Consider the following 25,309-nt stretch of genomic DNA (forward strand, 5'->3'; position numbering starts at 1 on the left):
GATTGCCCAGACTACCTTTTACTGAAATGGAGTAAGCAGAATTGCTAAATGAGAATAGCTTTTATTGGATTTACTAATTTGTGGGTTACTGATAAACTGATTGAAATGATATGAACAACACTGCAATAAATAATATTTATTATTTATTTATTAATAATATTTATATTTATGAAGCTTAACATAGGCATTTTCCTGAATATGGTAAAACCTGGAGTAATACAGATTTAGAGCACAATTTTAACAAATATAGAAATGTGAAATGAAGGCTGTTTTCAGCAACACTATAGTGGCATTATACTAATTTTATCCTTTGGCCCAATTACCAATGACTTAAGTATCAGAGAAGTTTCTAGTTAAGTTTACTAATAGGAAGTTACGGAATATCAGTTTTCCATATTTCTTACAGCTTTTTTTTTAAACTAGTCACTTAAAACATATCTTAATTAAGTTTCACACAGCATTTTCTATACAGCTAGCATAGAAATGGGTAAAATAAGAACTCTGATCAAATCATTTCATGTTCATGTCCAAGATGTGCAAACAATTAGAATTTAAGCTTATTTCTATGTAACTACTATTTCTATAGTGAAGATTCTGAAGCAGACAGAAGACACTTAAGCTTATTCTTTATTGGTAGATTTAAATATGGTCTTTTATTAGATTATATATTCTATAGCTAATAGATGTTATTTCACAGTAAATCTAATAATCAAATTACATTCCTTAACAATGGAATGTTCCCCAAAATGGATAGACTATATTAGTATAAGAACTAGTATTAGAAGAAAATAGGAGGAGTGGTAGTCTGCTTCTCATGTGCATTCAAAATGGTCAATTACAGATGTTTAAAGTGATTTCTAAACTCTTGCCAAAAAGAGAAAATTGGGCATTTCTTAAATGAGAAATATTAGATAGAAAAAGCAAAGTCAACCTCTATAGTGCTGTAAGAGTCTCTTATAATTTTAAGGAAAATGCTTGATGTTTTTACACATTAAATACACAAATATAAACTTCGCCTCAGATTTGTTAACTAGAAACCTCTATAGTTCTGTTGCAACAAAGACTTCCAAGCAAAGGATGAACCACTCAATAATTACTATACCTGTTAAAGTTGACAACTGTATTCTAAATGGGCACAGGAGGTAGGAGAAATACCAGTATCACTGAAACCACTTATAAAACTACAACTGCTAAGAGTGACATTGGTCTTAAAAGTTTCAAAGACTATGTAATTGGATCTTCCAATAACCCCAAAGCCTGTTATATAACTGATTAAAATATACTTTGCCTGAAATAATCTTCCTTGCAATGGGATGGTTTATATTACTAAAGGGAGGGGGAAAGACCTATATAGCACTTAGAAAATGTTGGCAAGGCACAAACTGTTTTGTGTAAGTTTAAATAAGACATTCTGCTTTAGTCAAGCTTAGAATGGTCAATAAGGAAATCCCACGAATTGTCTTTACAGGTGCAGTGGCAGATCAGAACTTGTAAAGTATAAACAAATATAAAAGCATAAGTGAAATAAGATCAGAGTAATACAATACCAGCTAAATATAGCAAAATAATACTGAAGTTATTCAAATAAACTACTGATAAAGCCACAGACCTCAATAAAATTATGGCATAACACGCTAACTGGCCCTCAGGACTAACTTAAACTACCTATACTGGTAGACATAATGTAGCAAGATACACTGCTGAAGATGAATGCAGAACAAAATATCTGCAATGTATAACTGAAAAATACCTAAGAAAATGAAAAACAAAACAAGAACTTTACCAAATTAACAAAGATTAAAAAAGGAAAAACTCATCATTCCCCGTCCTTTCTGAATGATTCAGTCCTAAAGCCATTAGGTGGGGCAGAGCTAGATGGGGAGGAAACACAGTGGCCCAAACCAGGGTATCAGAGTAGTGGAGCCCTACATGAAGAAGAGCTGCCTGGCATAGAGAATCAGAGTCCAAGCAAACTGAAGAACATCCATACAGTAGGGGGACAGCATTTGGCCTGAGATATCAGAGCCAGAGCAGAAATGAGTGTGTCTACAAAGCAGGAAAGGGAAGGGAGACTATCAGTCCTGAGACAATGTCAGAAAGGGAGTCCCATGTAGGCGACATCAAGAGGCCCAAGCAGGGTGTGATGGTCATTCATTCAGGAGGGTGGCACAGAACAGAGTTTTAGAGCCCCAGAAGGGTAAAGAAAGCAGCATGGCATGGGGAGTTTGCAGCCCTTGAAGAGAGATGAACAGGGATGATGTGCCAGAGCCCAAACGGGATGAAGAGAGTGTCCACAGTGAGTAGTACTCTGTCTTGGAGGTGTCAAAACCCAATTAGGTTAATGAAGGGTCTCCAACGAGAAGCAATCCAGCATGACGTCTCACAGTCTGAACATGAACCAAGACCCTACGAAGAGCAGCCTATCACAGCATGACAGAAGCTAAGCAGTGTAACGAGGGAATCCCAGGGTGTGGGGTTGGGGAGGGGGGTGTGATCCAGTGTAGGGAGTCACAATTCCAGGACATCCTATAGCCTTGCATGGGATGCCCAAGCCTGAAAAGGGTCAGCAAATGTTCATGCACAAAGAAAGCCAACATGGAATGTCAGAACCGGCTTGTGGTGAGGAGGGTATAAATATGGGGAAGGAGTGGCAAAGGGAGATAGGTTACATAGAAGGGAACTGAACAAATAAGAAAACATTAAGGATAATGGGAAACAAGTTTCTCAATGTCACAAAAGGGAGTTACAACTACTAGAAAAAAACCCTGTAGGATGAGATTAGATTGGAAGTTATCAGTATAAATTAGTTTCAGTATCTACATAGATGTAGGAAGGTAGGCAGACAGAAGACAGATATATTTTGGAGGTCTATACACAGAGAGGGACCAGGAATGGTGACATTTCAGTAACATAAACATACCTACAGCCCAGACCGTGGCTTCCAATTACTTTCCAGTAAAAGGAATCAGAGCTCCTTAGCTTCTTAAAGAAATGGCTGCTTCCAACATTGGAGTAGAAAGTTAAAGATGAGCCTGTAACATCATATTATGCCAAGAAATACTCCAAGAATGATCGAGATGCGGCAAAGGATACAAAAGCTCAAAAGTTTCCACTGGCAAAATCTGGGATAATTTGAACATCAAAATAAATAATAATGGTGTGGTAGGCAAAATAATGACCCTCAAAAATGTCTATGTCCTAATCCCTGTAACCTTCGAACATATTAGGTTATATGGCAAAGGGAAATTAAGGTTGCTTATCAACAACCCTAAATAGGGAGATTATCCTAGATTATCTGATGGGCCCAATGTAATCACAAGAGTCATTATAACTGGAAGACAGAGGCAGAAGGTCAGAGGGAGATACGACTAAGAAGAAAGGTCTGAATGACAAGCTGGAGGAAGTACTCAACCCACCCTTGCAGGCTTTGATGGAAGAAGGAGGGCCATATGCCAAAGAATGTGGGTAGCCACTAGGAGCTGCAAAAGGCAAGGAAATGGATTCTCCCCCAGAGCCTCCAAAAAGGAATGCAGTCCTGATTTTTGCCTTTGAAGCCTTTAGTTTTAGTCCTTGATTTTAGCCAATGAGACCAGTGTTGGACTTCCAATTTACAAAACTGTTAAGATGATAAATTTGTGCTGTTTTTAAGACAACAAATTTGTAGTTATTCGTTACAGTAGCAATAGAAAACTAATACAGATGGTAACAGGGTATAACCCATCAGATAAAATAGGGAATAGTGAGCCAATAGATATACAGATAAAAACACAGAAAGATGATAAATATAAATAAAGTTTGATGGGGATTAAGATATCTACATGGTTCAAAGCATTTATCCACAAAATACTTTTTTTTTTTTTTCTGTTAAAGGATTTCATGTGATCAGCAGTTCTACAAAATACTTATTAAGAAAGGAAAAGTGAAGCCTGGAAAAAACCACCTTAATCACATGACCAGAGTGATCAGCAGCAGCAACGGGACAAATTACAATTATGTGTCACCTGATAGGATACACAATGAGAAGAATATAGCATCAATTCTGTGATATTCCTGACAAAGATCTATAACCTGAATCTAATTAGAAGTATCAGGTAACCCAAACTGAAGACATATCATAAAATAACTGCCCTATAATCTTTTAAAGTGGGAAGATTAAGAAATTTATTTATTTTTTAAAAGATTTAATTAATTAATTAATTTATCCATCTGACAGAGAGAGAGAGAGCACAGCAGGGGGAGCGGCAGGCAGAGGGAGAAGGAGAAGCAGGCTCCCCACCAAGCAGGGAGCCCAATGTGGAGCTCCATCCCACAGTCCTGGGATCATGACATGAGCCAAAGGCAGAAGCTTAACCGACTGAGTCATCAAGGTGCCCCAAGAAAAGAAATTTAAAGAGACTGCTTCAGATTAAAGGAAACTAAAGAGATAACAGCAACTAAATGCAACACCTGATTCTGAATGAGATCCTTGTGTTATACTTTTTTTAATATATATTTTTTATTTATTTGACAGAGAGACAGCCAGCCAGCAAGAGAGGGAACACAAGCAGGGGGAGTGGGAGAGGAAGAAGCAGGCTCCCAGCAGAAGAGCCTGATGCGCGGCTTGATCCCAGAACGCTGGGATCACGCCCTGAGCCGAAGGCAGATGCTTAATGACTGCGCCACCAAGGCACCCCTTCTGTTACACTTTAGAACATCGCCAGGACAACTGGTGAAACCTGAATAAGGTCTAAGTATCAGATGGCAAGAATGTGTTGTTTTTAATTTTCTATTTTTAACAGCCATGTTGTGGTTACGTAGGAGACTGTTTGTAGAAAATACCCCGTAAAGGGAAGAAAGGCTTTCCTTTCTGTCTGGTGGCAGCCACCAGCTCAAAGGTAAGCCAAGATGGGCACTTACCAGTCCATCCAGGAGCTACGGAGGAAGAAGCAGTTTGCTATATAAGGCACTTTCTTCTCAGGGTGCACTGCTGGGAGTACGGCCAGCTCTCTGCGCGCCACAGGGTCCCAGCCCAACCCGGCCCAAAAAAGCGCACAGACTAGGGTACAAGGCCAAGCAAAGTTATGTCATATATAGGATTGGTAATGCAATGTGGTGGCCACAAATGCCCAGTCCTTAAGGGTGTGACCTATGGCAAGCTTGTCCACCGTGGTGTTAACTGGCTAAAGTTTGCCCAAAGCCTTCAGTCTGTTGCACACAGCTTCATTGATCCATTCCATAAAGCTATCAAAAGAAATCCTGACACCCAGTGGATCACCAAATCAGTTCACAAGCACAGGGAGATTAAGGGCTGACATCTGCAGGACAAGAACGTGGCCTTGGAAAGGGTCACAAGTTTTACCACACTACAGGTAGTTCTCAATGTGTGGCATAGAGAAGATGCAATACTCTCTAGTTCCGCCATTACTACTAATATAAGTAATGTTTGTAAAATTAAAAGTGTTTGTAAAATTAAAAGTTAATGTTTGTAAAATTAAAAGTGTAAAATTAAAAGTCTGTTAAAATTAGTTGTCTGCAGAATGTTCCATGAATGCACTGTCGAATTATGAAAGTTAAAGTGCAATAACGTTTTAAGACTATAAGTGGTGGTACATCTTGTTTCTTGTAAGATAAATGCTTTTATCTTTGCTTTACCTTATTAGGGAGTTTATATGTCAGTGTTTAAAATGCTATTTGGTATAACACGTATAATAGAAATTCTGTAAAAGTGGAATGCAGAAGCTAGCCATGTAGACTTGCTGGTGCATGTAATGAAACCTACAGCTTCACTGAGATGATGTAATGCTCTGCTGGTTTACTCTCAAATGGCTATTTTTAGGGGTTTGGTAAGAACACACTTTTTAAAATTGGATTTTGTTTGGAAATGTGAAGAATATCTTAATCTTTTATATATAAATATAAATATATATAATATATATATGTAAAATCATATGCAGAATAATAAAGTTAACTGGGGTCCACATTTTTATGTTTAATCCAATATTCCATTTATGAACTCCTGCTTCTGAAAGAAGAGTTTTAAAAAATGCCACCATTTTTAGGAGAATTGAATAAGCTCGTTCCAAGAGGGTTCTCTTGCAAATCAAAGCAAATTCTGCTTAACCTAAGCAAAATTGCCTCGGTCTCCACAGTACCATTGAAGTTCCTATAAAAGATGGAGGCTCCTGGTTCTATCACACAACCCTATGGGATCTGTAGAACACTGAATTTCATACGAAACAGTCAGTAATGGTATTTACACTGGTGTATATTAAAACTGATGGAAACTGAACATTAAGTAAATGAGAAGAATTTACCTTAAGATTTGTAAGCTAGTAACTAATGCTAAGATTGGGAAACTGGTGGCTATCCAGACCACCTCTTAAGTTGAGGATAAAAAATTAAAGGTGGCTTTAATCATAATTTTAAAAAAGAAAAAACAGTAAAGTACTAAGGTTAATAGGGCATGAGATAACCAACTCATTCTCAAACAATTTAGGGGCCAAAATTCTTGGTATAGTACTTAACTTTTCATTAAGATTGAGATTGTTTTAAAAGAAAAATCAATAAATAAATCAAATAAAAAACAAAAGAAACATAATCAATGCCCTCCCACAAAATGCCACTGATTATATAAACTGATAGGCCTTTTTTCTTAAGTAACTTAGGCAATATGTATCAGAGATCTTTTAAATCCTTAAAATCCTTTATGTTTTTTAGCCCAATAAGCTTATCCCTGGAAATCTGGCCAAATAATTCAAAACACAACCAGGTTTAGTCTATACAGATTTAATTCTACTATTATTTACGATAGTAAAAAAATTTAACCACTGAGGATTTCCATTAATGAGAAATTTGTGTTAACTACTATACACATTAAAAAAGGATAAATAATCTAAAGTTGAACAAAAAGTTTAACGTTTATCATTTTTTCTTTTACATGTATCCTTATATTTTAAAGTTCATTTAAGATTTTATTTATTTATTTGAGAAAGAGAGTGAGAGAGAGCACTTACAAGCAGGAGGAAGAGCAGAGGCAGAGGGAGAAGTAGGCTCCCACTGAGTAGGGAGCCCTACACAGGGCTTGATCCCAGGACCCTGAGATTATGACCTGAGCCAAAGGCAGATGCTTTCTGAGACACCTAGGGGTCCCAACAAGTATCTTTACATTTTAAAAATAACAGCTCTTTTTCTAAAAGCCATTGCTGCCTGGTGCTGTTTGAGTATAACAGAGTAAGTGGTATGACCAAGAATTAAAATCAGGTTTACTCTCTTAATGAAAATACTATATTGTCTCTATTTCAATAAATTAAGCCTCTATCTTCACCTGGAATACACCCAGATTTAACTTCAGCTTTGTTAAATAAAGGATACAAAGATATTTTAGACTATGAACAATCACATAGATACTGAGAGAAACACTGCTTATTAGCTTACACCATGTTATATAATAGGGTAGGTACTTCTGGTAATTTAGATAGAGAGGAAGAGATAAATTTGCATCACTTCATCATTCTTCACGTCAGTATATCTGCCTCAAAAAGCAGAGGACAAAAGTTTTGCATCTGCATTTCCCAACTACTTCAAAATATTTTGCCTCTCTCTGCCAAATGCCTTTTTATCATAACCTTGCAAATTAATAGAGTTTATATTTCATTTTTTTCATCAATAAAATGGGGAGATGTTTGTACTGCTTGGAAACTCCTTTTAAAGTGATATCATAATAAAAATGCATTTAAAAAGTCAAAACTGGAGGCACCTGGCTGGCTCAGAGGAGCATGAAACTCTTGATCTCAGGGTCATGAGTTTGAGCCCCACACTGGGTGTAGAGATTAAATAAATAAATAAATAAATGTGTGTTTTTGTGTTTTTTTCAATTTTAAAGTAAAAAACAAACTCTGGGAAGATGACAAAGTAGCTTATGATTTCAAAATGTCTTCAAATTAACCTAAGATTAGATTATATCAAGATCATCCCAAATTACATTTAAAGAATTCCGCAGAGTAGTTTGTTTTATACTTAGGCATTCTAACACCATCAACTCCCAATTTTCTTTGCCACAAAACCCCCAAATAACAGCTAATTTGAAATTGAGCTTAATTTTGCTTGTATAATTATACAGAAGTACAGATGTTTCTGGCAATTCACAATACTACATACATACTACATTTAAATATTTGACTTTGTATAAACTTGCTATTCAATTCTTTATTTGCTATGTAATTCTAACACAAATATCAGCCTAGACCAGAACTGTCCCCTCACTTAAACTTACTAATTCTAGCTTTATTACGAGCAAAGAGGTAATTATTTTTCCTAGCTATTTTTACAATAGGTACTGCTTAAACTTGGTTAATCCATCAGACAGCAAATATTCACTGATCAAGAACTACGAACCATACATACTGTTTATAAGTCAAGAAGTATTTTGATAAAAGGAAAGTCAATGGTTGAATCCACTGAAAATATTAAATGGAGTTGATGTAACCAAAAGGAGAATGGAAAAATTATTAAAAGCTACTTAAAAACTATTGTTAAAATAACAACTGACATCCTGGTATTTTTAAATATTCATTTGTAAAATTAAAAAATTAAAAAATAAATTTTTAGGGGCGCCTGGCTGGCTTAGTCAGTAGAGCACGTAACTCTTGATCGCAGAGTTCACAATCAATCAATAGTAACTGCTAAGAAAATAAATTTTTAATTTTTTTTTTTAGATTTTTTATTTTATTTATTTCATAGAGAGAGAGACAGCCAGCAAGAGAGGGAACACAAGCAGGGGGAATGGGAGAGGAAGAAGCAGGCTCCCCACAGGGTAGGGAGTCCGATGCAGGGCTCGATCCCAGGACCCCGGGATCACACCGAGCCAAAGGCAGACGCTTAACGACTGAGCCACCTAGGCGCCGCTAAGATAATTTTTTAAAATTAAATTTAAATAAATACTCACTTGTAGCAGGTAGGAACCGCCTGGATCTAATAAGCTGACAGCTTCATTCTGCATGGTGTTCTGTTGTGTAATTGCATCTTCACGTTTCCGCTCTTTCTGCCCTGCTTCGTCGTCTTCATATTCATCTAAACACTAGAGGAAAAAATAATTTCCGTTTTATTTCCACATAATACTAACAGATTGTATGTGAAGATACACTTGGATAGCATTAAAGTATCTGGTGCATTCTGAAACTAATTTATATGATAAAGGTGTTAAACCCCAACCTCCACATTCACCCCCCTGACAACTTCTATCTTTTCTTCTAGACTCTAAATAGCAGTGACAAAGCTTGCTTAAACACAAGGTTTACTCATTCTTTTACATTCATTCAACAAGTAAACGAATGGTGTCTACCTTAAACAAGGCACTTTTCAGAGGGTAACAAATGATATACCCAAGACATGGAATTTACAGTCTCGCGGGAAGTTAAGATGATATACAGAGATATAAATATAGATGCAGATAACTCAATGATAAAGGCCATTTTCCAGCTTAGTACTACCTATGAGTATATACCAGAAGAGTATTTTCACCTGCGGAGTAAGTCTTCTATAAAAACTCTGCGGAAGAGTTTATAATTTAAAGGATGGGTAAAATTTAGAACTGCAGATATAGAAAAAAGAGAATTTCAGATGGTGGGAAGAGCATATGGAAAGGTTGTTACTAAAAAGCTGAATCAACACCTGCACTATCTACCTCCAGATTCCCCATGGGAAAAATGTCATCAACAGAAACAAAATTCTGTTCATTACACTCATTGTGGAATGGATTATCTGTTACTTGCAAATGAACACATTCCTTTTTTTTTTTTAAGATTTTATTTATTTGAGAGAGAGAATGAGAGAGTGGCTAGAGTGGCTGATGGAGAGAGAGAAGCAGGCTCCCCGCTGAGCAGGGAGCCCTAAGTGAGAGTCGATCCCAAGGACCTGGGATCATGACTTGAGCCGAAGGCAGACACTTAACTGACGGAAACACCCAGGCACCCCTGCAACTGAGCACATTCCTAACCAATATCACCCTAAAAGATTCTGTGAGAGACAAAAAATAATGTTTCCGCAGGCAGTCTGTAAACAAGAAGGCATAACCAAAGAAACAGGACTCACAAATTATAAAAAGAGAAAAAAAGGCCACTGTGCAAACCAAGAAGGGACACTGGAGTATCTGGAACAGGAGGGACACAGGAGATGAGCAGCACATTCAAAGACACAAGGTCCACGATGGGGGATATGGAAGAAAGCACCTCTCTGAAATGGAGTCTTAAAAATTAGGATGATATGGAAAGGAAGTGAGGGGAAAGAATGAGAGGGGTGAGATTCCAGAGAATGCTCCTACCCTCCCTGTAATGGAACTGACAGTATATACAGGTGTCATCTGGCCCTTGTCAGGTCACCCAGTAAGAACTGGGACTTGAGTAACCGGTACAAGAAAAATGATGACACTGAGGCTACCTGACTCCGACCCAAGAGACTAAGTGTGTTCTGCCATAATCCATGAATTGACAGACAGCAGCCTAACATGGTTAGCTTGCAAGTAGGGTGAAATCTCAAACCCTTTACAGTTCTTGACAGAGGTAAAGATTAGAGAGGCAAATGCTCTGATCACAAAGAACATAAATAGCCTGAGAAGTGTGGACTTTTCACTACATAACACTGAAAGAGGTTATGGTGCTACAATTCCCTGGAATATAAGTAAAACATGATCAAAACTGATTTGGCGGGGGTTGGGGGGGCTGGGTGGCTTAGATGGTTAAGCGTCTGCCTTCGGCTCAGGTTATCATCTCTAGGTCCTGGGATGCAGGAAGTCTGTTTCTCTCTCTCCCTTTGCCTTTCCCCCTGCTTGTGCTCTGTCTCTCTCACTCAAATGAAGAAATAAAATCTTAAAAAAAAAAAAAAAAAACTGGTTTTGGGAACAGAACTTATATACAGCAGTTCAGAGTGGAAATAAACAGGGACCAAAAGTAGAGAGTAGACAACAAAGTAGACAATTTGATCCTATGAAAAATATCCTAGGTAGAAAACAGAATCAATAAAAGAAATCTAGTAAAGGGTACCGAAGTTTAGGAAACTAGTTCTGATTAGAAAAAGAATCTCTCTTACGACTTTTTAAAAACCTTTCTCAGACCAATAGATGGTATCATGTTTAATGGCAAAATATCAACAAAATTTAAAAGCAAAATCAGACTTAAGACATTGATATCCATTCCACTATCAACACAATTGTTAACATCACTCTGGAGGTGCTGATAAAACCAGGTAAGAAAAATAAAAGATTTCAGCAATAGAAAGAGGGCAAAATTCCATCACTTCAGATGATACAATTTTGTTGAGATAACATAAAAATATTTTAGAATTATTACAGTTCATTACAATGGTTTTTATAGAAGTATGCAAAAATTGCTTCCCAAAGTAACATCAACAACCAGTTAGATCATATAATTTTAACAGTAACTATAAAAATAAACCAAAAAACTTTATGGAAAAAACTACACAACTTTACTGAGAAACATAAATTAAAACCTATCCTTAAATGGAGAAAAAACTAATATTGTGAAGATGTCAATAATCTATAAGTCAATTTATAAACTGAATAAAAAATTCCCATCAAAATCTTAAGGGAATTTATTTGAAAGTATGGGTGATCATCTAGGTAAATGAATACATAAGCCATCCTGAAAACCTACTTTTTAAAAAAGTTATGACACATTCACTCTAACATTAAAATGTATAAAACCACAATAATAAAAACTGTAATTGAGGTCCTAGAATAGAAAAGAGAATAAAGTAAAGGAATTCTTCAATACACATTACTGAGATAACAGGTCAATCGTTTAATGCACAGTGGGGGCTGTGTAAGATCTGGAAAAAATAGAGTGGTCTCATCTCTAGCCTTCTACTCCATGAAAGGAATCATCTCATGCTCCAGTACCTGGACTGCAAAAATCCCTGACCATAGGATCGAATGTCAGTAGCACAATGCTAGAACTCTTAAATCCTAAAGTAGTGTAGATAGAAAGTAAAAGTTGAAGCAGATAGCCATGAACTCCCTGAGTGCAGGAATATTATTTTATTTATCTTTGTTTTCATTTTCTGAGATTCCAGTCCCTCAACACTAACCTCCTTTCCTTCCACTACCTCAATAAATGTAGACTCCCTTACCAGCACATTAAAAAGAAGAAGAAAAAAAAAATTCAGTAAATGCTTGATAAATGAATGAAGGAGCAACCAAGATGAGACAAATAAGGGAGATGGACTGTAGCGCCCCAAGTTAAAATGGAATATTCTTTTCCATGGTAACACTGTTACCCAGTGACCTGGGAACCTATTCATCATACATACTACCTCTGTGGAGAATGTGTGCATCTTACATTCCAGGCAGCTTTTAGAATAGGGATTACTTGATGAATCACAACTTCCCTCCAAAGTTCTTCTAGCAACCAGTACAATTCTTTTAGCAACAAGCATCCTACAAATTCTTTAAACTATCTTATGTAACTGGGATAAATACACCTGGAGGAAACTTTGGTAGAAATAGTAAGAAGAAAGAATGAAAGCAAAAAAGAACTGAGTTACTGGACGAAGGTGGGTTAAGACATTTTCCACTTCTATTTCTTGCAAAGATTAATAATTCTCACAACCCTGAGATCAAGAGTCACATGCTCTAGACTGAGCCAGCCAAGCAGCCCAACAGTAATTTTTAAATAAGTACCAGCAAAAGAGAACCAAAAAGAACCCAAACATGTTTTAAAGTTTCTTTCTACTAATCATAAGCTTTTTACCTGAGAGAGAAAAAGATGAGGTGAAAATAGATGCTGAACGTGGAACTCAATGCCCTCTCTCTCTTCTCAGCTCTCGTTTCATGTTTAGATAAACGTAATCATGTCAAAATTACTCTCTCCTTTTACATAGATTAGAGAGAAAGAACTGCATTAGAACTGGAGTAACAATTATTTAAAATTGAAATCAAAAAGTCAAATTTTATGAAATGACATTTTTTAAACAGAAATGAGAATAAGTATCACTGATTGTCACCAAGCTCTTTGCTATTCCCAAAACTGCATTTTGGAGCACTAATATTTTGGCAAATAAAACTTCTGAACAAAACAAAGGTATGATTTTCATTCCTAATAACAAATTACTAACATTAAGATGCTATAATATGTTCTAAAAAATTATTCAGATTATTGCTACTCTGACAAAGTAACCAAGTAAAAAGGAAATCAGGATATTTTTTAAGTCCTATTAGTTGGTATCAAAAAATGCAATTCCCAGGAACAGAATCGGAAATTCAGAAATAGACCCAGATACACAGACAAAACTGAGTTCACAATAAAAGTGGAAACACACACCAGTGAGAAAAGAGGAACTTTTTAATACGTGATTTGGGGATAACTGGATAGCCATATTTAAAAAGATGAAATTAGATTTATTCCACATACCAGGATAAATTTCAGTGCATCATTAAAAATGAGCAAAAATTGGACACCACACCAAAGAAAATACAGGTACTGCAAATAAACACATGAAAAGTGGCTCAATATAATTAGTTATTAGGGAAATGTGAAATAAAACCTTAACAGGCTATTGCTACACACCTACCAGAATGATTAAAATTAAAGACTGATAATATCAAGTGTTAATGAGGATTTCAAACAACTGAATATCTGCTATATTGCTGGTAAAAACTCAAACTAGAAAACAGTTTTGGGGAGCGCCTGGGTGGCACAGCGGTTAAGCGTCTGCCTTCGGCTCAGGGCGTGATCCCGGCGTTATGGGATCAAGCCCCACATCAGGCTCCTCCGCTATGAGCCTGCTTCTTCCTCTCCCACTCCCCCTGCTTGTGTTCCCTCTCTTGCTGGCTGTCTCTATCTCTGTCGAATAAATAAATAAAATCTTAAAAAAAAAAAAAAAAAGAAAACAGTTTTGGCAGTTTCTTATAAACTATACACTTACCATATGATCCAGCAATTCTACTCCTAGTTATTACCAAAAGAAATGAAAACATGTTCACTCAAAACTTGTACCAAAGAAAAACCAAAAACTTTTTTGATAATACCCAATAGTTCAGAAGTCTACCAACTAATAAAACAGATAAACAGTAGTACAGTCATGTAGTGGAATACTAACTCAGTAACAAAATGAATGAAATCTCAAAAGCATTACGCGAAGTGAAAGACACCAGAAAACAAAGACTATATACTGTATGACTGTATTTATATAAAATTCGAGAGAAAGCAAAATCATAGTGACAGAAAGCAGATGAGCGGTTGCCAGGAGTTGGGTGTGAGAAGACAGAGCTGACTAGAAAGGGGCAAAAGGCATGATGGAAATGTTCTATAACCTGATTCCCATGATGGTTTACCCAGACGTGTACATTTGTCAAAATTCATCAAAGTGTATCCTTAAAACAGTAGCATATTATTGTATATAAATGACAAATGAATAAGTATGACTTATAAAAATATAGTAATGGGGGTACTAAACAAATGGCATGGTAAAAAAAAAAAAAAAAAAGACTGAACCTAAATCTGATTAAGCTTCTAGATCCAACTACTAATTACAAAAAATAGAGAGGACATAAAAACATATTAGATAACCACCATGGCTACGCAATCATGAAAATCCAAATTGTAGGAAACTCTAAGCAGGAGTCAGAAAACTGAAAAAACAAGGAGGAAATATTTTAGTCTTCTGGGCTACATAAAATCTGTTGCCCCCCCCCCTTTAACAATCCTTTAAAAATACAAAAACCATTTCCAGCTCTCTGCCATACAGAAACAAGCCTCTACTAAGGCTTAAAAGACAACCAGTTTCTACAACTAAAAAACTGCAAGAAGGAGAGGAGAGAGAGAGAGGAGACCCATAAATTTGAAACTCAAAGGACACGTGAACCAATCCCAAACATATGGACCTCCTCTGCATTCTTATTAAAGGAAACTATTTTTAAAATTATCATTCAAGAGACAGTTTGAACAATGCATATACGGTAAAAGCCTCAGGACTTTCATGAGATTAATGATCCATTTTTAACTCTTTTAGGTGTAGTGATAGTTTTCTTTTGTTAAAAAAAAAGATTTCTTGTCTTTAGATATATACTGAAATACCTAAGATATTGATGACATACACTGAAATAATATGTTGTCTGAGATTTGCTTCAAAATAACACAAGAAATGAAATGGGTAGTGTGTGTGGTAGTATAGATAAAACTACCCAGAAGTTGATAACTTCTGAAGCTCAAGGATGGGTACATTCATTATACCATTTTCCTTACTTTTGTTATATGATTAAAAGTCCCATAATAAGGTTTTTAAAAAAGCAATAAAATTTAACTGATCATTTACTAAATAACTAAAACTAGATAAATATTTTATTCTAAGTAGCGTAACACTTCTGCTTCTAGAGAACAAAATGGAGTATTATTCACAAACTGTTTCCCAAGAAATGGGAAATGTTTGTAATTTCACGTAGAGTGAAAAAAAGATATGAATGAATGACAGAAAGAAAAATACACATTATCTTTACACTGATCATTTTTTTCTTTATGGTTATCTGTAAGGCATATGTTTGACTAGAAAATTATAAGAACTCATATTTTTTTTAAAGATTTTATTTATTTATTTCACAGAGAGAGACAGCCAGTGAGAGAGGGAACACAAGCAGGGGGAGCAGGAGAGGAAGAATAAGCATTCATCTACCCTGTAGTTCTATGTATGTATATTTTTATTTTTTACTTTTTAATTTTAAAGGGACTTTCTGAAGGAATTCTATCAGGTCTCATTTCCACATCTACTTCAGTCACTAACAGCAGACTATGCTTCCCCAGGTCTCATCCATCACTATATAGACTCTCATTTCCATTTTACTCTGTACATTCCATAACCTGATTCAATTCTATAACCTGATTCAATCCTGTATCCCTCTCCTCTCCCTTCCAAATCATTCCACTGTATCCTCTGAATTCCTATAGATTAATATTTTGCTCTCAACTGCAGAATGAAATCTTGCTGGCTCCCTGAAAAAGCCCTTTCCCCTATAGCTGTCTCAACTGAAAGCTATTTGTGTTTTAATTTCTCTAGTGTCTTCTCTACCACTCCAGAGCAAGTCTGTCCTTTGGCCACAAAGCTCTAGCCCAGTGATTCTCAGTCAATACCACTCCCTACAAGGCATGGAATTTTGTGAAGGCATTTTTGGTCATATTGATGACTAAAGGATGCTACTTTTATGGATCAGAAGCATGGAATGAATACCTTGCAAATTGAAAAATTAGTCCCTCTAAGAAAGAACTGACCCACATCCCGTTCAACCGAAGAATGTAATACTGAACAGTCATGCAGGTGAAAAATCTATTTATAATTATCTGAGCCTAAACATATTTTACCTCTAAAAAACAGTGGCTTTGGGGGGGGGGGTGGGGTTGCAGCATTTAAAAATATAGAGAGATCTTTCCAGGAAGACAACTATACCCTGTAAATGATATTTTGTTAGTAATCTTATGAAAAAATTTGCTTGACATTTCAGAAAATGTCACTAACAGGAAAACTATTCATGGTATTTGAGTCATTAATAAAGCATACTTTTATCAGTCCAAAACAAAGTTTGAAAGCCACTGCACGTTTTTATAGCTCTAAGACTTTGCTTGAGGCAACAGACTGCACCATCATAATAGCAGCATTCCCACAGTATATCATACTTATAACAAAACATGGCATATATAATACATAGTCAATGTTTGCTGAACTAAATACTGCTGAAAAGACAAGACTAGTCTGAACCAGGTTACAAAGGACACTGAGACTAAGGAGAAGTTGGGGGTTAAAGTCCCAAACACAAGGTAACCAGCCAATCATCACTTAATTTCTTGAACAAATGAGAGACATACTAGTTTTGAAAGACTAACCATAGAGTGTTATATATGTGAAATAGGCAAATAAACTTGACTTAGAAATCTTAAGGCTGTAGTTTCCCACTACTACTAAAATTTTTATTACTATACCTCAAAGGTTTTTTTGGGTTTTTTGTTTGTTTGTTTGTTTGTTTTCAGTTCAAACTCATTTCCCTTTTATTAAAGTCCAAGTTACCATTACATTGTTTGGTATTCAATAAAGGAAAACTTGTCAAAATAAGGTAAAACATTATCATCAGTATTTCCAGGTGGTTGTTTACACTAAAGTAGCATAATGCATAAATCCTTGAGAAGCCCCTCCATGGAGTTTATATGCTGTCAAGGCCCAATTCCTCTGGAGTGGAGCTTCTCAGTTCATTTAAAGTTGATTTAAGTTCCTGAATGACTTAGGGGTAGGTTTCCTTATGAGGTCCTGCTTTGTCCTTAACAACCTCTAGGATGCAAACTGCACTAGCAAGATCATTTAACCACCTGCATGCCAGCAAAGCAGCATCATTGATTTTGGGTTTGGGAACCATATCATAGCTAACAAGCATGTTCATCCCTTTACACAATTTCCAGGCATCAATATCTGGCTTGTTGAAGTATGTCACCCAGTGACATCAAACTCCTCATCTGCTTCCTGTGACCCAAAGGGTACTAGCAAACTGAATGGACATTGGCAGTGGGGCTGGGGGGCTGGGGCCAGGTACAGGAGGCCTCAAGGGCTGGTAAGGGCCATTACAGCTGCTGCTACAGTACAACAGCAGAGAGAAAGCCAAACCTAATGGTGAAGGCAGCGTGTACTCTTAAGTCAAGGTTTTTAACGTATCAAAAAAATGTAGTAAGCTCGTAGAATGAAATAACTAAAAAGGATCCATTTTATGATAGCTTTTCCTTATCAATTTTATAAAGCAGAATTCCATAAAATTCAGGAGTTCAGAAAAAGCAATCAGCATACCATTTGCTAACTTTATGTTTTTAAAAAAAGATGTATTTATACGAGAGAGGGAGTGCACATGTGAGAGCTAGCAGGAGGGAGAGTGGGGGATGGGACAGAGAGAGAGGGAGGAGCAGACTTCCCCGCTGAGCACAGAGCCCCACAGGAGCTTGATTTCAAGACTCTGAGATCATGACCTGAGCTGAAATCAAGAGTCAGATGCTTAACCAACTGAGCCACCCAGGCACCCACATTTGCCAACTTTAAACACAATTTTATTAAGGTATTTTTAAATGCTTCTAATATATGGAAAACAGCATACTCCATAGAATTTTTTACTTACGTTAGTTAAGAATTCTTGGACAGTAGGGATATACCTAAGCATAACAGATAATCACCATTCACAACTATTATTTATTTAAAACTATGCATATAAAACAAAATACAATTTAAAAACTTTTTGATTAAAGCACATTAAGGAGGGCACATATTGCATGGTGCACTGGGTGTTATACGCAAATAATGAATTATGGAACATTACATCAAAAACTGGGGATGTACTGTATGGTGACTAATATAACAAAATAAAAATTATTTTAAAAAACACATTAGAAATTGTTAAAATTAATTTTTGTTAAATATAAATGCTTAAGCCAAGTTTTGAGACTTCGATATTTTGACAGAATAAATTGTATGATATACTATCTAGTTCTTGGAGGAGTTCAGCTAGATACTGCTTCACATTCCTTTCTTTTTTCACATCTGTTCTCTTTCATAAGCGATGAATCTTACAAAGAATGAAACAATTCATTCATCTCCACACAATATTGAATAGTTCATAAAATCCATTAAAAAATGCTACTTCGTTTAATTTTCAGAATCCCCCAAATTTTAATATTCTCTTCTATCTAAATGCTGAAGTCTATATAACATACGCATATCTAATCTTAAAGAATCCACACAAATTCCTGAAGTGCTCTGGTGTTTCAATAAATTTTTGCAATGTATAAACACTTCTCTATAAAGCTCTAGCACTAGGAAACAGGGCAACATTTTCTTCATATGAATTAGAATAAGGACAAAAATTACAAAGAACTCAAATGAAATGCAAATTTCAAACAGCCAAGTAAATTTAACTGTATCTATGCATAATAAATCATACAGATGTGGCTCTAAAACCATTCTGATTGTCCTCTGCATTTAAAAGATAATCAAGTAAGCAATCCTAGCAAAGCTTTTAGGGAAAAGAAAGAAAAGCTATATAGCTCCAAGAGAATGAAAAAAGTTTCTGTTTAGGATCACACAATTACAAACCATGAATGTGGATAAGTGGCTGTGCCTCCCAAAATGAAAGTTACTATATTCATGAAAGGCATTAGGAAAGCTGAGATTTTCTTCAGTAAGACCATGCCAATCCTATCAGTACTGCTTATGCTTTATCTGCCTCCCTCTCTGGTAATACCCTTTTTACATCCTCCATTATCTTTTATCTAGCATACACCAGTCCGTCATCACTCAACCTCTGCCTAGCTTTTCCTTACCTTCCTTCCCCTGTTCCTAAGCCAAGAGGTTTATTTTGAATGGTTAAACAAAAGGAACTTTCCAACATAACAAAAGAAAACTGAAATAAGACCAAATTAGTATCTCTACATGGAAAGAACTGAACAAAATGAACAAATGACCCCTCTTTTCCTCTCATCAGGTGGCTGAAAAAGCCATGCATATCTGTATCACAATGATTAAAAACTACTAATACTGTTAGTACTACTATTACTACTACTACTACTACTACTACTACTACTACTACTACTACTACACACAGCCCTAAGCCAGAAAGTATGGGAACTAAATGGAGTAAATTAAAATATAGGAAATGTCCAAAACTAATTATTAAACAATAATTCAATAACTGAATTAGTTATGCTTTCTAATAACTTTGTGACATCTAACAGAAGCACTCTGATTTCATGGATTTAAAAACTGAATTTACAATAAAAGTTAGCATTTTCAATAAAAAAGAAATCTTATTTGTAAAGAATCTCAAAATATAACCCTTAAAAACAGGAAATAAAATCAGAATTTCATTCTTACACAGTTTTAAAGCACCTTTCTCACCATTAAGATCTACACCAATACCATGTGATACAACTCAGCCATGGTCAGACCCAACCACACAATCTTGTGCTGGGATCCTCAGGTCTAAGCAAGTGTTAAATTCTCCAAATAGCAATATTCATGATTAGACAGGTAGCACTCTCATTTTCAGCCATTTCAACTAATATTAGTAATAATAATATTTTAAAAATAATTTTAAAACTGTAGTTGGGTACTTTTATTTAAACAGAAATGACATTTTCCTAATTACAAAATTAATGTACATTACCAAAACACTTTTCAAATAAAAAAAAGAGGAGCACCTGGGTGGCTCAGTTGGAAAAGCATCAAACTCTTGATTTCAGCTCAGGTCATGATCTCAGGGTCCTGAGATCGAGCCCTGGGTTGGGTTCTGTACTCAGTGCGGAGTCTGCTTCTCTCCCTTCCTCTCCCGCACCCCCCCCCCACTCACTCACTCTCTCTCTCTCTCAAATAAATAAATAAATAAATCTTTTTAAAAAATAGATAACTGTTATCACTTTGGTACAAATCCTTCCTTCTACTAGAATGTTTTTCTTAAATTCAGGAAATTATAGGCATCCTGTTGAGACCTACTTGTATCATCTCTTTGTTTTCAACAAAAATTTTAGTAGCTGCATGGTATGATATCACATTATGAATACATCATGATTTGTTTAATCATATCTGGTTGTGGGTCATACAAGCTAAATAGTCTTTCATATAAATTCTAGTATACATCTCTAATTTTCATGGCTCTTTAAGCATGCTGACAAATCTTCTACCAAGAAGGATACCTCATCCTTACTATTTTTTTTAACTCTCTCCAAACATATTAGGTAAATAATGGTTTGACTGAATCCTAGTTAGCAGAATGAACTTGTATGATCTTTACTGACTTTATATATTTCTTTATGTATCTTTCCTTTCTTCACTATGTCCTCTCTCAATTTTTATATTCGTTTCTTCATTTCCCTAGTATTTCTCAAGCTCTTAATACAATAAGATGGTAACTTCTATCATATAGCCAATTTTTTCCTAGCTCACCTTTTAATTCTGTTTAAGTTTTCCTTTTGAAGTTTTGTGGTTGAAGTTTGTGGTTTTATGTTAAGAAAATGTTTTCCCATTTTGAGATCTAATAAACACATACACTTTCTAATTTTTACTATCTCATTATTAATGTTTTAACTCATCTCATATTTAGACAGGTAGCAACAGGCTAAAAACAAATTGTGTTTCTTTTTTTTTTATAATAAGCAATTGTTCTAGCCATATACCTGGAATAATCTAGAACTGCAAAACTGGTAGTGGGTTGAATGAGTGAGTAATGGCTCCTGGAGTTTAGCAACCCCCTTCAAGTTTCATACTCAGGGGCTCTGAGAAACCCATCTCCTCACCTTGGATACAAAATGCTACCTTTATTATACATTTTTATATATGGGTATATCTTTAGCTTTCTATTATGTTCCACTGATCTATCTATATTAGTACTCAAATCATATTACTTTTATCATTGTAAGTTAATAGTATCTAGTAATATCTAGCAGTTCAATTACCATTCATTTGTAAAACTCTCTTGACCATTCCCTGTCAACGTATTCTCCTAGTAGATTATTTCAATACATGAAGTAATGTATAATTACTTGGAAAAAACTGGCAACATTTATTAGCTGTGTGACCTTGTAAAATGGGGACATGAGCAGTGCCACATAATAGGGTTACTGCTAAATAGGTTAGCAATAAATTAGAACTAAGGAAATGAAAGTAGATGCGGACAATGGATAGACATGGCAAACAGAAGTAGAACCTGACTGGATTGGGAGGGCCAAAAACAATGAAGTAGCAGTAACAATATGACTTCTAGCTATCTAGCTCATGGTGTCATTCATGTACACAGAAAATTCAAAAAGGGAAATGATGAAGAGTTTGGTGTTGAGCATTTGAAATATTTGTGGGATATGCAAGAGGAAAAGAAAGACCAAGGTACAGATCAAAGGCTAATTCTCTTCTAAAACTGCAGGGAAGGCTCTCAATATGGATCTAAATGCAGATAACTTAGACAATACAAGCAAAAAAAAAAAAAAATGTTGAGAGAGTTCTGACTGAGAGCTCTCCAGTTTCTTCTTTGAGAAGTTAACTGTGCTCTTCTGTTGACAGTCATGAGTAGAAGTTTAGGATAAGGTAATGGGTATGAAGTGGGTTAAAAGTTTAAGATACCTTTAGTAGGAAACATAAAAGTGAGTGAAATAAAAATACATAAAGGACTTTCAGACAAGTGCAGAGGGTCTAGCTCAGAATGAAGAACCTAGACTTCAAAATGGCACCAATCTGTGATATCAGGTGTTACTAATTAAAACTCATTAGGGCTATGAGTCCAAATCTATTATGAAAACTTATTTATCAATATTTTCAGCAAGTTGTCTCACTATTTCTGTAATGAATGTGAAAGGTCTTCCATATCCCTCAATTGCTGAAACAGGTAATTCAGAAGCAAGTCCTTACCAGCAGGATATTAATTGTGCAATTATACTTGAATATATTAATCATGTTAGTTAGTATCATTCTCCATCAATATCTGACTCCCCTGTGGAATTTTTTTAAGTTATTAAACTTAGTTAATCCAGGGTCATACCAGTTTTAGGTGGAAATTCTTTACACAACTTTATATTATACACTTTCTTCTATTATCTACAATCCAGGTCTCAACCTAATTAGACTTGTTCTAATGCTTAACAGTTGGGAGTAATAGGCCAGAGTATTTATAACACACAAATTCCTCAACATGAGTCACACAAACAATGCTATGAAAACAAACTAGGCACTAGTATAAGTAAAGAGACTATCTTCAGAAGGAACTATCAGAAAAAGATAAATATGCAAAACATTTTCTATCTTAAATGTATCAATGATGGCTCTTAAGCATTGTGCTAAGGTCAGAAAAATAAACACCATACTCTTCAGCTCAACAGTTCACACATTATTGATTATAGTCCTAAAAATCAATGATATGAATAATCAAAGAAAATGAACAATCCAAATTACCTATATTTAGTTTTCAACTATTATCAGATTTAAACAATCCAGTGTTTGCAGGCTTTCTTCAGCTACATCCAATGATGCAATCTAACGATCCCATGATAGTTATTCCTCAACTTCCAAGATATTTGGGGAATATACTCAACCACTCTATGCTTTTTCTGCTCATCTGCAAACCCAACAGCTATGCTGCATAGAACTGTAAGGATTAAAGGAAATAATGAATGCAGAAAAGCTCTTAGAACAGTAACACATACAGCACTTAGTAAGTACTGTATTATCATAACTCCCATCAAAGAACACTCAGACATACATTTAAACGTGGTAATGACAATAATAACTAACTTTTACTGTACACTTACTATGCACCAACCATTTTTCTAATACTTTACTTAGATTATTCCAGTTAATCCTCACAGGTAGGTACTACTATAGATTTATTTGGTCAATGCTGCTTCAACTGGAATCTCCTTCTCCCTACTTCTTCTCTATGCTTCCAACTCCAAGTATCCAAGTCTTCCACATAGTAGGAGTATATACATTTATTGAATGAAACCTTGTCTGATTATTTCAAATGTAAAAATCAGATTATAAATCCTCAAATTCTTAATATTTAACTCATTCTAGTTCTTGATTACTTACCACTACATTGCTCCTTTCTTTCAGTTACCTACTTAATTAGATTTTAAGGTTCCCAAAAGCAGGGACCTCATCCAGTATTGTTTCTGGATCCTTCAGTCTCTTGTCAGTAGTAACTACAGAATAGGAAGTTAATAAATACAATGCGTATTTCCTAATTTAATATTTCCTAAGAACTTCCTATACTATTTTAAAATAATATTTTTTTTAAGATTTTTTATTTATTTGACAGAGATAGAGACAGCCAGCGAGAGAGGGAACACAAGCAGGGGGAGTGGGAGAGGAAGAAGCAGGCTCACAGCAGAAGAACCTGATGTGGGGCTCGATCCCATAACGCCGGGATCACGCCCTGAGCCGAAGGCAGACGCTTAACCGCTGTGCCACCCAGGCGCCCCTATTTTAAAATAATTTTAACAGCAAATTTATTCACTTATTCAAGGACATTCCTTCTGCTTAAAAATACAATTTGAAAAATACTCAAGCACACAGAAATAACTTCTGGTAACCACTTTCCATTTTATCCCAATTTCATTACAGATTCTAATGAGAAACACAGGATCTTCAAGAACTCTCATATATAGCATGCTCTAAGAAACACTATACAAATGCAGTAAAGTCTTATTTCTTCAGTACTGAACAAGCCAAACTTCCCTATGTTCTAAATAATTAATTTATATGGGTCACGCTCAACCTCAAACCCCTCCTCCCAAAAAATGAAAAGTGGTGATTAATAAATTCAGAGGATCTAAAATTAAGTCTAAAAAGATTACAGACAGAAGCTCTGAAACTTTTAAAATAAGTTATGTCTTTCTAGTTTTTGTAGGAATGTTTATTTATAAAATCATTCAGAATTTCCTATAAACTACGTATTGAGATTTTCAGAGGCAGGAAGAGAGAAGACTACGGAACAGAAAGCAATCTACCACATGTTGAGATTTCCCCAATGCAATGTGCTTTTTCCGAGAATTTAGAAATATTTGGATAAACACAATGACAGAATAATTTGTATACATACTTGAACAAAAGGAATGATAGCACTGAATCCTTTGGAACTGAGCAATTATCCTGGAATCTCTTTTATGCTTGGAGAAACAAAACCACCAAAGAGCTTCTCTCTATTTTAGCCAGAATTTTCAATAAAGAACATTACCATTTGGTCAATACTACTAAAAAGAAATTACTAAATAAGGGAAAGTTATAGGAAAAGGAATCCTAGAGAAGAAAAGATGGAGAGACATAGTTTTGCTAAGGTTTCCACTTGCACAGCACAAAGTTCTGCAGAAGTTCTACAAAAAACCTACCTTTTCAGTTTAGTGTCTCTGAAGTGCATCTTCAGTCTTCTTTTTTCCCTTGGGAACATTCATCTAGCCTCTCTTAGGAAGCTTTACATTTCTGTTTAAATTTCCTTGGCCCCTATACACATCTTCTCCCATCCACAATATAGTCCATCTGAAATAATTTAACTTAAACTTAATATCTAAATCATTCATACTAATATGTACTTCAAGAATAGTTTCTCTCACAAAAACTAAAAAGTGTATGTCTATATAAAACAAACTAAAACTGATCTTGAATGTAAACCAGCACTTGGCACAGAGGCTGGCACACTACAGGCATCTAAAAATGAAGTTGATGAATGAACAACTTAACAAGTGAACCAATGAATCTATGTTTGCCTAGCATGCTCCCACCCATCAAGGGCCTTTCCTCAGCACTTCCTTAGTCCTAGATCCATTTT

General features: G+C 35.5%; 1 protein-coding gene and 1 pseudogene across 2 annotated transcripts in view; one reads left to right on the forward strand and one right to left on the reverse strand.

The window, feature by feature from the left end:
- Positions 1–25,309, reverse strand: part of PAWR (pro-apoptotic WT1 regulator) — a 117,124-nt gene that overhangs the window by 31,721 nt on the left and 60,094 nt on the right. For both annotated transcript variants that reach the window (XM_008710357.2, XM_040637290.1), the window contains exon 2: positions 8,924–9,055. In XM_008710357.2, coding sequence (XP_008708579.2) covers positions 8,924–9,055 — 132 coding nt within the window. The remainder of the gene's footprint in view (positions 1–8,923; positions 9,056–25,309) is intronic.
- LOC121104399 lies at positions 4,348–5,392 on the forward strand (annotated as a pseudogene).

This window comes from Ursus maritimus, unplaced genomic scaffold (genome assembly GCF_017311325.1).
Source record: "Ursus maritimus isolate PB19 unplaced genomic scaffold, ASM1731132v1 scaffold_21, whole genome shotgun sequence".
Lineage (NCBI taxonomy): Eukaryota > Metazoa > Chordata > Mammalia > Carnivora > Ursidae > Ursus > Ursus maritimus.